The sequence below is a fragment of the Tursiops truncatus genome, chromosome 1 (assembly GCF_011762595.2).
Source record: "Tursiops truncatus isolate mTurTru1 chromosome 1, mTurTru1.mat.Y, whole genome shotgun sequence".
Lineage (NCBI taxonomy): Eukaryota > Metazoa > Chordata > Mammalia > Artiodactyla > Delphinidae > Tursiops > Tursiops truncatus.
Window position 1 is genome coordinate 81,227,985 of NC_047034.1, and position 17,075 is coordinate 81,245,059.

At 47.6% G+C, this 17,075-nt stretch overlaps 1 protein-coding gene across 1 annotated transcript; it reads right to left on the reverse strand.

The window, feature by feature from the left end:
- Window positions 1-3,245: 3,245 nt before the first annotated feature.
- CD2 (CD2 molecule) lies at window positions 3,246-16,780 on the reverse strand. Its single transcript, XM_004314792.4, has 5 exons — window positions 16,634-16,780; window positions 16,190-16,495; window positions 11,925-12,158; window positions 7,107-7,229; window positions 3,246-6,026 (listed from the first exon to the last, which is right to left on the reverse strand). Exons 1-5 carry the CDS (start codon window positions 16,773-16,775, stop codon window positions 5,728-5,730), a joined length of 1,104 nt encoding a protein of 367 aa, XP_004314840.2. The 5' UTR covers window positions 16,776-16,780; the 3' UTR covers window positions 3,246-5,727.
- Between the last annotated feature and the right edge of the window lie 295 nt (window positions 16,781-17,075).

Genomic DNA, 17,075 nt, shown 5'->3' on the forward strand with positions numbered 1-17,075 from the left:
TTTTGTATGTGAGCTTCTTTCTCTCTCTGAAAACATTCCAGAATTTTCTTAGTATTCAGTGATTTTAATTCATAGTAATGTGTCTAATTTGGGGGTTTCTATCTCTAGCCTTCATTTTCTCCACTATGTTTGTTTGTTTTTTTTCTCCTGTGAGATCCCTGTTATCTGAATGTTGGTATTTTTATCCCTCATATTTCTTAGTATTTCTTTTACTTTTTAGAATCTCTATATTTTCCCCTGCCTTCTGGGATAAGTCTTCAGGATTATTTTACAGCTCCTTAATTCATTCTTTCACTGTATCTATCTCGCTACTTATCCCAGCTATTATGTCTTTTGCTTCAACTACTATATTTTTCATATCTGATATTTCCACTTGGTTGTTCTTACATCGTATTACTAATATCCTCCCTGATCGAGATTCCTGACAAGCCAATGAACCAGCTTGTGCTGCAGGTTCCTTCCTCCAAAATTAACTCTTGGCAAACTACAGAACTACTGAAGGGAAAAGAGCATGGATATGAAAAACTAACATAAAACTGAGGACCCTCTGAGAAGACTGAAGGCTCTTTGTGAGTAGGAGTGTGAGCAATGGGACCCGAGGGGATGGACGTCCACAACCTGGGGTAGAAGAGGGTAAGTCAGCGGAGAGCTTTTAAACCATCCCTGCTCTCTCCTCCCTGCCTGGGCTGCCTCATCACCACAGCAATCCTGGGCAAGAGTCCCATCAGCTTGGTGGTGGCAGAGAGAGTGAGGGGAACTAATCTGAAGGCAGTGCCAGAAGAAAAAACAAACGCATATACAGTCAGTTCTCATTATTCATAGTGGTTGTGTTCTCTAAAGTAACCACAAACACTGACTCAGCAAATACTGAACTATGCTCCCAGGGGGAATACAGGGTTAGGTTCCTGGAAACCTCTGGTCACACATTTTTATCAACTGATCAATACAGAACCTTGAACCTTGTTTTACGTGTGTTTCTGTTTAAAGACACCTAATTTAGGATACATTGCTGATGCATTAACATTGAACTCACGGCCAACAGTACTATCACTCATTCTTCAATGAAGCTTATCTGACACGTGGGTTTTTTCCACAGGACACATAGAGCCTTCATGACCTTAGGAACACTAGCACTTCAACACTGTTATGGACTAAATTATTTCCACCAAAATTTATATGTTGAAGCCCTAATCCCCAATGTGACCGTATTTGGAGATGGAGGAAGAGTAAAGACCGAAATCTCTGTGATCAGGAGGGGTTTAACAACTAGCTGGGTGGTTTTACTGGGAAACCTTGGTTGTCAGTGTCGTTAGGTCTTTTTAGATGAGATTTTTCTTTAGCTGATAAATCTTTCCCAATATCCTGCCTGAAAATATCATGAATACTCTGCCTGATTCCTGCAAGCTGGGTGGGGTAAGAGCTCAGTCCCAACATTCAGTACAGAACTTGTATTTAATCCCTCTGTTTTTAATTGTCTACCGTTTTTTTTTTTTTTCCCTCTGTTCTCTTTGCCTTTGTGGTTTGTGTCTTTTATTTTTGTTAAGTTTAATGTTATTTTTGTTGGGTTTCAGATGGGAGTAAAGGCTGACGCATGAGTTAAGCTGCTTAACTAGAAACTCCCCTGCCTTACTTTTACCCCTGCCCTGTTCTCTCCCTGAAGAGAGCTCCCCGCAATCCAGGTTTTGCTTCCCCAGTCCATGTGGCTGGGCTCTGTGGCACCAGTTCATGTGCGACCTCCGGGACTGCTTGACTGTTTGCTAAAATCCATGAAATTGATTGCCCCTCCCAGCATCTGCTGTAAGCACCTTCCGGATGCCAGCCCTGACCAGTGTGTAGATCTCACACCCTATCAGAGGCAGGCTATCAGAAAGACCCGAACTTCCCCTGCCACCCCTTCCCCTGCTCTGTATTGCTGTGAATAAACCACCTTCTTGTGGTTTTCAACCTCCATCTTGGGGAGTGATGTCCAAATGTGTCATCAGGGTGGCCCTGCTTATGGGGCCAGGGAGGTGTCAGCATGCTGGTGGCTCAATCCAGGATTTGTGGGGCTGCCTCACAGGTCTGTTCTTTGCTTTTAATATATCTGGCATTGGATTTTATCAATTTGTCCTATGTGGCCAGATGTTAGGAAACTAACTCAGGTGACTCAAACTCACAGCACACTAAGTCACCTTACAGAGTGCTTATTTATTAATTTAAAACGGGTGGTGTCTCTTTCCAATACTGGACCATTTGTATCCGCCATCCAACGTATTCATTCTCAGGTATCAAGCCAGAAAGAAAGCTCAGAGTTTTCAGATTTCTGCTGTACACCGGGGCATCCCAGTTACATTTACAGACATTATTTCTAGTTAATCCTCACTTTAACCCTGTGAGGTGTTATCCCCATTTTACAGATGAGGAAACCAATGTTCAAAGAGGCTGAGTAAATTATTCAAGCTTTCAAAGCCAGTGAGAGAGAGTCAGAACCTTCTGGCTGCAGTACCTGGGGGCCTCATCCTCCTTTGAACTAGAGGATGACAGAATGAGACACAGAGATGAGATGGTCTCACAAGGTTCATGTCACGGCAGAGTTCAGGGGTCAGGAAGGGCCTCTTTCTTGACCCTCAATCTGAGTCCTGAAAGAAGAGTGTGGACAGGTGAAGAGCCAGGTGAGGGGTTTGGGCAGTGGGGTCAGCACGTGCAATGGTCCTGCAGTGGGGAACGCATGGGTGAGCTTGAGGAAACGTGTGGCTGCAGCCCAGCGAGCCCAGGCGAGCTCACCCTAGAGACTGCAGAAGGAAGACTGAGATGAAACTGCTAGTCTGCAGCTAAGGTCCCCTTGGAGCTAGGCTGACCCAGTTGCTAGGATCAGACTGCTTTTAGGGAGAGCAGGGAGGATATCAAAAAGACCGGAATTTTCCATCTTCATGTGACACTCCAGGGTGTTCCAGTGTCTCAAATGACCTAAATATATCTTCCAACCAGGATGAATTCATTGTAGTGGACGTTACCCGTAGAGGATTCTTTAACTGGACTGTGGCTGCTTCTCTAACAATGCTGTATTATCTATAAAGTCCTCGGGTTTGACAAGTCACTGATGATTAATAATTGGAGGACCAGTATTGGACCATCACACCTGCGGTTCCCCACTTGAAAATCCCTCAGAATTGTTATTGTTAAAAATAACAGAGTCTCGGGCCCCAACCTAAGCTACTGAATCATCGATTTTTTTTTTTTTCTCACAAGCTCAGCAAGCTATTCTGCAGCTGGCCTGACCACGTCTCAGAAAGTCCACACTCTGGGACAGGCTCAGTGGGAGATCACACAACCTCAGCAGGGGTGACTGCAGCACAAATCTTGAGTGAGGCCTGTGTTTTCTGCCTCACGGTGGAGATTCCAGCAGGCCAGGGAGTGTATCTTCCGTATGTAGATGCCACGGATGTTCACTTCCCTTCCTTTCATCAAGACTGTACTCACCCATTGAGGCAACTGGCCAGTGAAATTTTCAGTAAAGTGGTACGGGCAACGCTGAGAAGTGGTCAACGTCCTCAGGAGGCTTGTTAACCATGCATTTCATTGCTTCTAAAATGCACTTTTTATTCACATTTTAACACCTCAGGAATGGGGTTGGGCCTAAAATTGATTGTATCTTAGCATTTGTTAACAGTGTGATTGAGTTTTTTTTCTTTCTCGTGGTATGTAAATAATGGTGCCAGTTAAAAATCAATGGTATCTTCAAATTGATGAAACATAGTAGTTGAAAAATGAATAACATATTTATATAAACAGGTAGTTGGCATGAGCTTCCTCTTGCTGTTCCCTCTACATGGGTAATTCTGCACCTCTGCTTCACCAGTTCTATTCATCTATTACAACTCAGTTCAAATGCCACCTCCTCCAGGAAGCCTTCTGTGTCACCCCAGTCCCAGCACTCAATCCAGATTCCAAGTCCTTCCTCTGGGCTCCTGTATTGGCCTCTGACCTATACTTATCACACTGTTACATTTATCCTGTAATTAGTCTACTCCTCCCCCAACTAGACAGTGAGTGCCTTGAGAGCAAAGATTCCATGTACACCTCTGTTTTCCTAGTACCTAGCACAGAGCTTGGTATGTAGTAGAAGTTCAATAAATGTTTGTTGAATGAGTAAATGATGAGTAAATGATTCAATCCTTCAATGATGAAGGATTGAATAGTTAGAGGCAATACGTGTTCTGTATGATATATAATGCCACAAGATTTCAGGAGAAAAGCACAGCGCGGGCTGGTAAGGCCAGGGAGGGCTTCAGGAAGGGAATGGGATAGGAGCCATTCTGGCAGGATGGCTGATGGAATAGCGCAGGACTGCAATGAGGAAGGAGAAAGGGGGCAGTGCTAAGACCTTCATTTCTCTTCCTAGGTTGATCTTGTGATGACTGTTACTTGACTGGATTTCATGTTTGAATTTCAGGAAGCTATGGGCTTCCATTCATCATTATTCTTAATAATTAACTCTGGGAGCTAAAACAATGGATGTTCAGGTTCAGAGAAAAGAACAGTTCAACCCTCCGTGAGCTCTCACAGGAAGTCCTGAATGTACATAGACTTTGTGGTTTAGACCTCAGAGCTTCCTGCCCGAGCCTGACAAGGTTTAGCAAGTCTAAGAAGCTGGGAGAAGGTGGGCGGATGGGACCACAAACAACATGGTACCAACATTTCAAAGCAGGTGTCTTCTCACCACCTATTGTTTTAGAACCTTAACTGTAAACTGTTTTTTTTTTTCTCCCACTTCCCTCAAAGTACAGCTAGCATGACTGCTAGCTGGGGGTGGGGCCTGAACTTTTAATAATGGTCCCTTAAGACTTGGGATTTGCTCCAGCCAAGTTGTCTCTTAGCCTGCCCTTCTACATGTTGTCTGCTAGGCTCATGGCACCTTCAGTATTCATGGATTCCCCTCTGTTCAAGGATGGTTCTACAGATCGTGGTGACCATGTCTGAAGAGTCAAGGAAGTGAAACGCAAAATGAGGTTATGTTTTCTGGTGTCTCTTGTTGAAGTGTGTGCACAGAGATTTCAATTCATTGTATAAATCTACCAATAGGCTGTGGGTCCAGCTTTGCAGCTGAGACCTGGGGAGTGGATTCTGGTTGTTCTGGTGGGGATTAAGGTGGCCCAGTTGAAGTGGGATGGCCAAATTTGGTCCTGCCGTCACACCCCACCCACTAGCCTCTTTCTCATTCAGCAGCTCGATGCTGGGCTCCTTTCTACAGCGAGTAGATGCTGGGGTCAAATTCAAGGCATTTGTTTCACTTGTACTCGCGATATGGTAAGCAAGTGTCCACCCTAAGAAAACCAAGGGTCTCTCAAGCAGGAAGCTGCTTGTAGCGAGACATGGCCACAGCGACTGCTTGACATCTGACACCGGCACGTGCTCTGACAGGGAGGGTACGAGAGCTCTAGGATTCTGCGCTCCATCACCCATCATCCTAATGTGTGCACTTTTATTGTTTTTCCCTTCCTGCTGAGGTGGAGATCTGTGAGGAGGCCAGAGACTCCAGACGTCAGACCACATGGCTGAGTTGGAAGGTACAGACATGGCTGTGGCTCCTGGGCTGGGGAGGAGATCATGGTCTGCTTGTAGAGCACACTTGATGGAAGTGTGGGCATGCACACCTGGAGTGGAGAAATTCCACAGCGCCTTTTATGGGAAAGGACGGTTTTTAATCTCTTTTAATTAGAGGAAGAGGACAGCTGCGTCAGGAGACAGTTACGAGTTTTCTTCGACCTCACAGGGAGGTTTCGTTTGAACTCGAGGCTTGGGGAGGGGAGGGCCTTTTTGCAGGTGAACTTGTTTGCCCGGGGTAGGAGGAGGCCTCTTCTTCTGCTGGTGCTGGACACGGGGGCCAGGAGGCCTGGGACGATGAGCGGGTGCTTGGGGACGATGACCAGGTATTGGAGGCGTTTGGGACATGGCTGGATCTTGAGGAGTTGAGCCTGGAATTTGGTGGGGCTTCCAGCCCCTTTCCTCAGGGGTCAGTCTCTTCCCTCTTATCTCCATCTCTTCATCTGCAACAATAAAAACCTCGGAAGAGTTTTTCTTGGCAAGATACAATCAAGATCAATATAACTATTTATTGAGTGCCCCTCCTGTGTACAAGATGTCACGCTAGCTGCCCTGGGGGATACGATGAGGAAGCAGAAGCCACCTCTACCCTCTAGAGATTCCAGGCCTTGGGGGGGTAGGGGAGACAGAAATGTCCACCAGGAAAATAGAGGGAGAGCCCAGGGCTTTAGAGACCAGTGGGGGATGGTTTTGTGCCTGGGTCTCCAGGGAGCAGAGAGGGCACTCAGACCCCAGCCCTGCCTCTGAGTCATCCCAGGGATCATGCCCTAGAGCACCTCAGGGTTACGGCCCTTGTAATAGGATCTGAGTAGTCAGAGAGGACATTAGTCACTCCCTGCCTTTGGATGGGTCTCTCAGTTAGATCTGCCTTCCCCCCAGTTCTGCTGTCATTCACCCACACTGCTTTGAGTGGCCTGGACGTTCCCTGAGCCAGCTCCTCGCTTATGAGCATAACTTTTTCATTCTAGGTGAGTTGTCAGACTGGCCTGATTCAAGGAAGAAACACTCACAGCCCCAACCCCTCCCCTTGGAACAGTGAATTGGAAAGGGGATATAAACATCCAGTTTTAGAACCAGTGAGTCCCTGATGTCCTGAAATTTTACCTGTATTCCTAGGAGCTTGGTCTTGAACCCACCTTGGCCACACCCTCAGGAGAAAACAAGGTGTTTCTTCACAGAAATTGTGTTTCGAAGCTTATCTTTCTACCCACATAGATATATGTGGCTCATTCAACATATCTCCACACAGCTTTATACCCGGTCAGCCTCAGGTGGTGGATTCCAATGAGGCCAGCCTGGATGGAGCTTCTCAAAGCTCCCACATGGTTATCACTGAGAATTTGTTTTTCAAAACCCAAGCTAACCACAAAATGGAACAAACTGTAACTGCCGGTTACAGCCCTGACATTCTGAAACTACCCATCTCCATTATTTTCTTTCCAGACTCTAAGTGCCAGACCCATGAGTTGTTTCCACGGGGATTTCACCCAGGCCTGTGGTGGGACAGAAGAGAGGGAGCTTACCATTTCTCCTACTCCTCTGTTTTTTCCTCTTGCTAATGTAGAAAACGAGTAGTGCCACGAAGACAAGGAAGACGGTGCCTCCTACGCAAATGCCGATGATGAGATAGATATCCAGACCTTTCTCTGCAAGAGGAACAGACGTGGGATGGATGGGAGCGTCCTGGGAAGAGGGGCCATTTCGTTGTTCTGGCCAAGGACTCGAGGACTCCTGCCTCCTCTCTTTCAGATAAAAGAGCTTGGTGGGACTTTTCAACCTCAGGGAAGCCAAGCTCATGGAGGCTGTGAACTGGGTCAATACCTGAGCGGGTGCAGGGTCCAGGATAAGCCCTCTCAGAACGTTCCTTGGAGAACTGCTCTCCTGAACCACAAATGCCTGATTCTTCACGTACCAAGCACTGTCCCCTATCAAGGAGAATGTCACAGAAGTTTAGATCTGAGAAAGAGTTTAGAGAAAATCTAGGGTAATCTCTAGTTTCACAGACAAGGCCCAGAGAGGGAGGATGAGTTGCCTGAGGCCACACAGTATCCATTCCTGAGTGGTTCCTTTAAGCAGCCCCTCGTCTCCATGTTTCTGCACTGTTTTTCCAGCTTCATCTCCGGCTGCCCTCCCACGTCATGATTTTTTCTCACCCTCTTGACCAGAAAGTTTCTAAAGACAGGATACATGTTTCACGTGTCCAACCCAGTTCTCTGACCTCACAGGCAGCACCCTGTCCCAGATTTTCCCTGGCCTGTGAGAGAAACTCAGACACACGGTGAGTTAGCAGCAGCAGTGGACTTGATCTTCAGCTCACAGATCTTCAGCTGCTGTCATGCAATGAGGATAACAACGACTGTGTTAAGAGAAATGGGTTTGAGAGCAGGCTTTTCTAGGCAAGAGCTGTGTGACATTTGGCAAGTTACTCCACCTCTCTGAGCCTGTTCCTGTCTTTAAAAAATGGAGATAAGGAACTTATATCACAGGTGGCTGCTGGAAGTCAATCAGATAATGGATGTGAAAGTGCTTTGTAAACTGTAAAACTACACACAAAGATCAGGGTCTGCTCTGACTACAGTTCCGTGCACCGGTGCTTCTGGGAGCTATTTCCCGGGAGGGATGCTGGGCCATCTGCCCTTTTGTGAGTCAACAGCAGTCACAGAGGCAGCAGCTGGGGCCAGGGTTCAGGGGACTCGTACATCTGGAGCACAAATGGAGTTCTGCCCAACATCACAAGGAAACCCTTCTCTAGCCAAACATTCCTGGGAAGATACTGTTGTTCATGAAGCCCAGGATGGGCCCCAGGAGCAAGTCAGAGGCTCAGAAACGAAACTAAATAGGTTTCCAGACTGCGGTGGGTTGTTAATCCTTGCTTTCTTTCCTAAGTCTCCCTCTGACCCACTCTTTGCCTGCCAGTTACACAGCCTCTCTATGCTCTGCGGATGAAGCGGCTTCCATTGGAAAAGCAGGCATAATCCTAACCTGCTGTGAAACTGGACCGGGAAAGTTGGGGGGTCCTTTAGGCCCTGCCTGCTTGGAGGAAGGGCCAGGGCTATTGGAGTCCACCTTGGGCTGAGCCAAGGACTTCCCAGGGTCTGACCTGGGTGCCGGGGGGCATGGGCCTAGGACCAGTTGGGGAGCAGGGACTAAACCATGCAGCCATTAGCTTGTCTTCTCAGAGTCCTCAGGCAGGGCAAGCACACCCCTATCTGGGCACACTTGGGAATGTTGGAGTGCCTTACACAGTCTGTTCACAGATTCGTCCAGCACAGCCTCTGGGGGCTTTCTGCGGGGAATGCTCCAGTGTGTCTCAGAGGCAGCTGTGGCTCTGTCATTGAAAGCTATGTCCTCACAGTCACTAAATCCAGACACACTCCTTCCTGCACTCCCTCTTGGAGATAATGTGCCCACGAGTTTATGTGGTGGAGTCCTTCTTGTGTGTCCAAACCTGCTCCTTCCTCCTACTATTTCGGTTTTAAGTACATGCTCATCTTTTCTGAGCCAAGTGGTTAATCTTGTCATTGCTCCACTCTGCCTTGGCCTTTTAGGATGAAACATCCAGGTCCATTTTAGGGTTTTCAAGAGCAGCCCTGTCCTCCCCAGTCTCCCCCTAGGTATTCCTCCCATCTCTCTAGTGGCCCCTTCCCAGACTGGCTCCCACTCTGTACCACAGAGTAAGGGACAGGAATGCTCCGGTCTTCCAACCTCATCTTCCCCCAAAGCCCTTCTTCCCTCGCTCCATCCCTCATGCACACACATTTTTATACTGGTGGGATCTAGTTAAAATAAGCGTGGAGTAGGGCTGCCAGATAAAACACCGGATGCCCAGTTAAATTTGAAATAAACAACGAATAGTTTTTAGTATAAGTATGTCCCACGCAACACTTGGAGCACATTTATACTGTCTCTTTTTATTTGCTAAATCTGGCAGCTCTAATCAAGAGCCTCCTAAAAGGGGATTAAGAGCTTGTGAAGTCGAGGAGGGGCGACTTCACTCACTGTGCCTTAGTGATGGGGGGCACGGAGGGACGGCTGGTGGGCAGACATAGACCTCACAGGAGGTGAAGGGACGCTGGTCTGAGCGTGTGACTGGCAGACTCTAGCATGGTCCCCGCTGAGCCCTGCCTCCTGGTATTCCCGCTGGTGTGAGACCCTTTCTGATTAAATGTGGGCTGGACTTACTGACAGGCTCCTAATGAATAGAATACCGCAGCAGTGATGCACCATCTATCACTCCTGAGATCAAGTACAAAAAGTCCACGGCTTGGGCTTCCCTGGTGGCGCAGTGGTTGAGAGTCTGCCTGCCGATGCAGGGGACACGGGTTCGTGCCCCGGTCCGCGAAGATCCCACGTGCCGCGGAGCGGCTGGGCCCGTGAGCCATGGCCGCTGGGCCTGCGCGTCCGGAGCGTGTGCTCCGCAGCGGGAGAGGCCACAACAGTGAGAAGCCCGCGTACCGCAAAAAAAAAAAAAAAGGTTGCTCTGGGGGAAGTAGCTGCCATATTGTAAGGCAGCCCAATGCCGCCCCCGTGAGTGAACTTGGACATGGATGCTCCCCCAGTAGTGCTTGCACCTGACTGACATGACTGCAGCCCCTGCCTGTGTCTTTTTTTTTTTTTTTTTTTTTTTGCGGTACGCGGGCCTCTCACTGTTGTGGCCTCTCCCGTTGCGGAGCACAGGCTCCGGACGCGCAGGCTCAGCGGCCATGGCTCACGGGCCCAGCCGCTCCGCGGCACGTGGGATCCTCGAGGACGGGGGCACGAACCCGTGTCCCCTGCATTGGCAGGCGGACGCTCAACCACTGCACCACCAGGAAAGGCCCCTGCCTGTGTCTTGATTACAGCTTCATGAAAGACTCTGAGCCAGAAACATCCAGTTAAGTCACTCCCAGATTCATGTCCCACAGAAACTGTGAGATAATAACTGCTTGTGTTTTAAGCCACTAAATGTGGGGTTGTTTGTTATGCAGCAACTGATAACTAATTCAAAATGTATATTAAAATGTCTCACTTCTGATTTCACACCAGCTCAGGGCTGCTTCCTAGGGTCACTGACCAGCCATACTCACTATAGAAACTCAGGGCCTCTGGCCAAATAACTATCTTTTGTGCTCAGTTTCCTGTCGGGGGGTTGACTAGACAGCAGTGGAGACATAATCCCAGAGTAGCAGATGAGTAGACTCTTGGGGATCACAGGGCTCATCTTCTTTGTGGACCAGGAGGCTGAAGCCCGGAAAGGGGAAGGAACTCTGTCCAGGTCGTCCCTATATATTTGGACAGACCCAAACTAGAAGCCAAGACTCCTGGCTCCCAGAGCAGGCCACCTTTCAAAAATTACTTCTAGGGCTTCCCTGGTGGTGCAATGGTTGAGAGTCCGCCTGCCGATGCAGGGGACACGTGTTCGTGCCCCAGTCCGGGAAGATCCCACGTGCCGCGGAGCAACTGGGCCCATGCACCACAACTACTGAGCCTGTGCTGTAGAGCCCCCGAGCCACAACTGCTGAAGCCCTCGCACCTAGAACCCAGGTTCCACAACAAGAGAAGCCACCGCAGTGAGAAGCCCACGCACCACAACAAAGAGTAGCCCCTGCTCGCCGCAACTAGAGAAAGCCCACACACAGCAGCGAAGACCCAACACAGCCAAAAATAAATAAATTTATTAAAAAAAATTACTTCTAGGGGTCACATGAGGCTGGTGGTCCAGGGAAGAGCTTAGACTCTTGAAGTTTCAGAACTTTCTGGTGCTGGGCTGTCTGCTCTGAGGCAGTGAGAGCATTGCCCACCTGTGTTCATGGTCCTCCCTGGCCTCGAGCTCTTCTTCCCCCCAAGCCTCTAACTCCCCGGGTTTCTACAGCCCTTCTGCACCTGCCCCTGATAGGAGGTGCCAGCCATCTCCCCTCCAGAAAGGAATCTTTTTTGCTCCCTTCTCCATTATTGCCCTAGGAGCCACAATCATGGTCACTGACTAGCTGAGGGATCGTGGGCCAGTCAGCTTGCCTCTCTGGGAAGTGGCGGTCTGTGTGAGATCACCGTCACAGCTCCTTTTATCTCTTCAACTCGGCAATTCTTCCTCCTAGCAGAGAATCTTTTTCATTGCCTGAGGTTATACCATGCTCTCTGAGAAGATTCCCAAGATGGGCAACCATAGAGCACTACCTCCTCTCTCCTCTAGGACTTCCCTTGAAGATTTCCGGGGAAAAGGGGATATGTTTTCAGTCCTCACCCTGAGCCGAGCATGCCTCCTAGCCCAAGCACCCAGGCCCTGGAGCGGTCCTCTGCTGTGGGCCTCAAAGGCCGTGTTTGTGAAGTGAACTTGGGGTGTCTGACCAGCGCCCACCACGCACCTGAACAGCTGATGGTCACCCTGCTCGTTTGGGCACCGACATTGTTACTCGCCACGCAGTTGAATGATTCAGTCCGTTTGCTCTTCAACTTGTATGTGATGACCTTCTGATGACTTTCTTTGATACGGGTCTCATTTATAAACAGTTTTAATTGAGGGTCACTTCCTTTTGCTACCTCGCAGATCAGGGTTCTGTTGGTACAACTCCAGGAAATTACAGGTTTTGAGACCATCTCTGGAAAGAAAAGAAAGATTCAATTCATATTGGGCCATTTACTGATTGTAAAAGACGTACCTATTTATAGAGGGGAAATTGAGTTAGTTTGGGACCAGAAAAAATTTCAAGGACCCCTAGCAATTTTCAAAAATCATTTCTATTTCATTTTATTTATACAGCACATTCACAACAAATTTATTTCTGATATTTACAGATACATTATATCAGTAAAAGATACATCATATCACAGGCTTATGTGCTGTTTTAGACCTTAAAATGTTTTCACATATAGGATATCCTTTCATCCCAACAGAGAGGCACATGTTTTTCTTCTTGTTTACAGATGAAGCACCCAAGGCTCTGAGAGGTTAAATGGACAGTCCAAGGGCACCCACTAATAAATGGCAAATCAGGAGAGGAGCTCACCCTTCCAAATCCAAGTTCAGTAGTACGGGTAAGAGGTTTACCACACCCCGCTCCCCATATGCTCAGGAGCCTGTGAGGGATAGCGGGGTGGGGGCAATGCTTTAAGAGCAGCTGGGAACTTGTCCCTGGAGGACTGGTACATGTGTAGCCTGGGGCCTTGGTCACAAATGAAGCAGCAGGTCCTGGGAGCAGGGGGTCAGGTGTGCAGTTCAAGGTCTGGAGGGAGAGAACGCCTTCGGCGTCCCAGAGCTGCTGGACCTCACCACTGGACCTCACTGGACCTCATCCACAAGAGAAGGATAAGAAAGACATTCCCCACCTATCACAGCAGGGATGACATGTGACAAAGCCCTGGCACACTGACAGGTACTGACAATATTGGTGGTAGTTGTTGTAATCGTAATCATACACGCCCTGCCTCTCCTTTTCTGACATGATAACATTCGAAGGCTGCGTCATGAAAGAAAAAGCCCTGGCCTTGGTGTCAGTTGGGCCGGGTCCAAATCCTACTCCACCACTTGCGAGCCGTGTGACCAACTTCTGCCCTTTTTCTCATCCTTCCCTCTCTTTCCTCAGACTTGCCACTTTCCTCTCTCAGCATCCTTCCATTCTTTATGCAGATGGATAGCTTTTTTTTTTTTTCTGATTTCCTCCCTCCCAGACAATAATATCTTCCCCATGAACTTTCTCACCAAATTTCATTTCCGTCCCAAAATATAGGCAGGCAGAAATTAAGGGTTTTCTTTTTCCCATCCCGGGATTCGGTGTGACCCAGAATGAAGAGGATGGAAAAACATCACCATATACAAGAAGACAGGGTCAGTGCATACCCTAGGGGTTGAGTCAAGGAGTTTGCTTGTGTTTTCAAAATGGAAATACTCTTTTTTTATTTATAACAGTAAATCACGTCACTGCAAAAATGGATAAAATACCAAAAAAGTTTCAAGAAGATTAAAAACCACTTGCAATTCTACTACCCAGAGTCAATAATTATTAATGTTTCGCTGCATCCCTTTAACAAATGTTTTCTATGCCATGCATACCACATATAAATAGTGTTCTAGAAACTAAAACTGGATCATAGATTTTTTTAGTCTGCTTGTTTTCCTTTAATGATCTATTATGAAATCCTTTTAGGAACACCAATAAATATACACTTTCATCATCTTTTTAAATGATCTATTCTTGATTTAATTAATAAGTTCCTAACTGCTGGGGACTTTAAGATCCTTTCCAGTATTTCACTGATATGAACCACCCAGAGATGAGCGGCCACTCGAAGTCATATCTTTACATACATCCTCTCTGTAAGATACTTTCCTACAAGAGGCATGGTTAGATCCTGTGGGGCACGTCTCACAGATGAGGCTCTTTGATTCCAGGTTGCTAGGACAAACTCCTTCTCCACTAACATCTGCTTTTGAGGGGCCTTCCACTGGTTCCTCAGCTGGCAGCAGCAGCCCCCTCCTTAAGGAGCTGTGGGTACCAAGGTTGGAGACTGAGAAGCATGGAGGAACTAAGAGATGGGGAGAGCACGAGCACTGAGGAGTCAGGTATAGTGTTCCAGGTGCCCAAGGCACCTATGCTTAGTTGTCTCCCTGAAGCCTTGTCCCACGGAATAGCCGATAGTTATTATTATGAAAATCAGACTCAGAGCAGACAGAGAATTTGTCCAGGGTCATGTGGCAGGAAATGGTGCCTGGACCCACAAATTGACACGCTGTGTGACATTCACACACACACACACACACACACACACACACACAAACACAATGAGATGGCTGCTGTGTCAGGGAAAGATCTGTGTCTTTTGGCAAAGGAGTGAAGGTTTATTTTTGAGGTCATGAAAGCATTCTAAAATTGATTGTGGTCATGGTTGTACAACTCTGTAAATATACTACAAGCCATGGAATCATGGCTGAATTTTATAGTATGTGAATTATACCACAATAAAGCTGTTTGGGGGTTGGGTGGGGGAATGTCACCATTCTTGCTAAAACTAGCCTTGGGTTTGGATCCTGACTTTGCTCCTGTCAAGCCACTTCCGTTTCCTTATAGATAGTAAGGGGATAATAACAGCTACCTCTCAGGATTGGTGGGAACCTTAAATAAGATCCTGTAGCAAAGCACGTGACATCTCACTGGTAACCATTGCTACCACTGCAGTACCAAAGGAAACATGAATGTGAAGCTCAAGTTCAAAACAGGACGCTCAAGCCCATGCTGGCGGAGTCACGACATCTGTGGTTCCCAGAGCCCACAAGCAGAAGTCCCTTCTGGCTCCATTCTGTCTCGCCCCATTTCTGGAATGTACTCTCCGTCCTGGTGCAGGTCCAGGTATGGAAAGTTGTCATTTGCAGAGGAGCTGACAATGTCTGTGACTGTTGGAGGGGGGCTGCTACCAGTTCCGAGCGCTCAAGAACAGGGCTGGATGGTGACTCTAGGTAGGAGGAGGGGGCCCGTCCTATGGCAGCGTTTCCTGTGCAAAGCACGGAAATGCTTATTTGCTCACTGAATCTCTGGCTCTGCTCACGCTGGGGTTCCTGTCTTCCTCTCCAAGCTAAGTACAGCTTCCTCTTCTCACTTTTATCCACACCCAGCCAAGTGACCCCTGGACTTATGACTTCATTTTCACTTCCATTCTATTGTACTTTCTCTTCCCTGTCTCCCAAACTCAAGCCACTTTGCTCATCCTTTCTCCACACATGACGCTCGACGTCATCGTTCTTTAGGCATTTTATAGGCACCCTTTAGTCTAGGCCACTAGTTATCAGCTTTGGCTGCTCATTAAAATCACCTGGGGAGTTTAGCACCTACGATGCCCAGGCCCTGCACCAAGAAACGCTGATTAAATTGGTCTGGGATGGGACTCAGCACTGGTAACTTTAATAGCACCTCAGCTGATTCCAACGTGAAACCTGAATTGAGTGTCACCCACCAGCCCTTCCCTACTTCACTTGGAGTAAAGCAGCAGCTTCCTAGCTAGGCTTCAAGCTTCCATCTTCAATAGCTACTACTACCCTCCCAGTACACGCAGAGACATACAAAGCCACACCTTGTGTATTTTCTACAGACATCAGCAACAATCATCTTCCACCTTTGATCATGCCGATGTTGAGCTGATTAGAAACAAGGGCTGTTCATCCTTAAATTCACCATTTCCAGCCCTTTTCTGCCTTACAATTACTCCTTCAGGACATCCTGGCTTGAAATTGTCTCTCTGGATGGAAGACCCACTGCCCTCCAGTCAGCCTCCCCTTCCCAGTCTCGTACCTAGCTTGCCCTTCAGCATCCACCTGGAACGGCCACCGTTTTCTTCTGCCCACCTGTTCCCCTCTTCGTGATTAACGCAGGATCTTAATCCGGATCCTTCACTCAACCCTGCATCCCCACAGCCTCTGAAGAGAGAGTTTGAGGTATGTAGACTTGAGGGTCTATTAGCTGTGGATTCCATCTCTCTCACAGGACTGGAGTCTGCACCGAGGTAGGAGGGATGCATTCGATTTCCTTTAGGGCCCCCCCAAGGCCAAGGTCAGGGCTGGGGACATTTCATAAATGCTATTCCTCAACTTGCTAAATAGCGCCCATACTGAGATGGAGGAATTTAGGGGACAGAGACTTACCTTGAACCTTCAAATCAAATGCTTTCTCCAATATGTTTTTTCCATTCAAATCATATACAGATACTGTGTAGACGTCGCTATCATTTCTCTTCAGAGCTTTAATTTTCAGAGTTCCATTTTTTAACATCACATACGTGTCCGTTATCTGGTAAGGTGGCTTGTGTTGTTTTAATTGTGCAATCTTGATTTTGTTTTTGTCCCATCGTGTATCTGCTACCCTATCATTCATTTGAAAACCAGGAATGTCCAGGTTGATGTCATGATCCAGGCAACCCCAGATGACTTCAGTATTTTCAGAGACCTCACCTACAAAAAGCAAGAAAGTTACTGAGGTAGCTCACTGCCGAGGAAAGCTGGGCTGCGACCTCTCTGACGCTTGCACTCACTTCAGGGTTGCCAAAGAAGCTTCTAATGGTGACAGTGGAGACCCACGCACCAACTTACCTTTGGTGGAAACAGTGAAAATCAGAAGGAAGCTGGTTAAGATTTTACATGTGAGGCTCATCTTTGGCGTTAGTTTCCTTCTTGTGATTCTGAGCTCTTCTTTAAAAAGGAACTGAAATAACACCAGTGGAATCCACCCCATGAGAGCTTAACCACGTGCCTCTCCTTTTTGCTTCTTTACAGTGACATAGAAAACAGACACACACACATGCGCGCGCGCACACACATACAAAACCTGGCTGATGTGCTCCTTTGCCAAAGCAGGTGTATTTATGAGTGTGTGTCTTCTTATAACATTTTAATCCTCACAACAACCTTGAGTGGGTTTTATTATTCCCGTCGAAGAGAAAAGGAACTAAGAGGCTAAATAAATCACACAGGATCCCCCTTTAGTTAACAAGGAGCCAAATTCAACCATACGGCCCATCTTCTATCTGTTCTG

What these genes read in the sequence shown, in the direction of transcription:
- CD2 (XM_004314792.4), bottom strand. Translation starts at nt 16,775, where the DNA reads ATGGGGTGGATTCCACTGGTGTTATTTCAGTTCCTTTTTAAAGAAGAG. An exon ending in ATTTGATTTGAAGGTTCAAG is followed by an intron (nt 12,159 to 16,189) that starts GTAAGTCTCTGT and finishes TTTTCTTTCCAG; the next exon opens with AGATGGTCTCAAAACCTGTA. An exon ending in GGTGACCATCAGCTGTTCAG is followed by an intron (nt 7,230 to 11,924) that starts GTGCGTGGTGGG and finishes TTCCTCTTGCAG; the next exon opens with AGAAAGGTCTGGATATCTAT.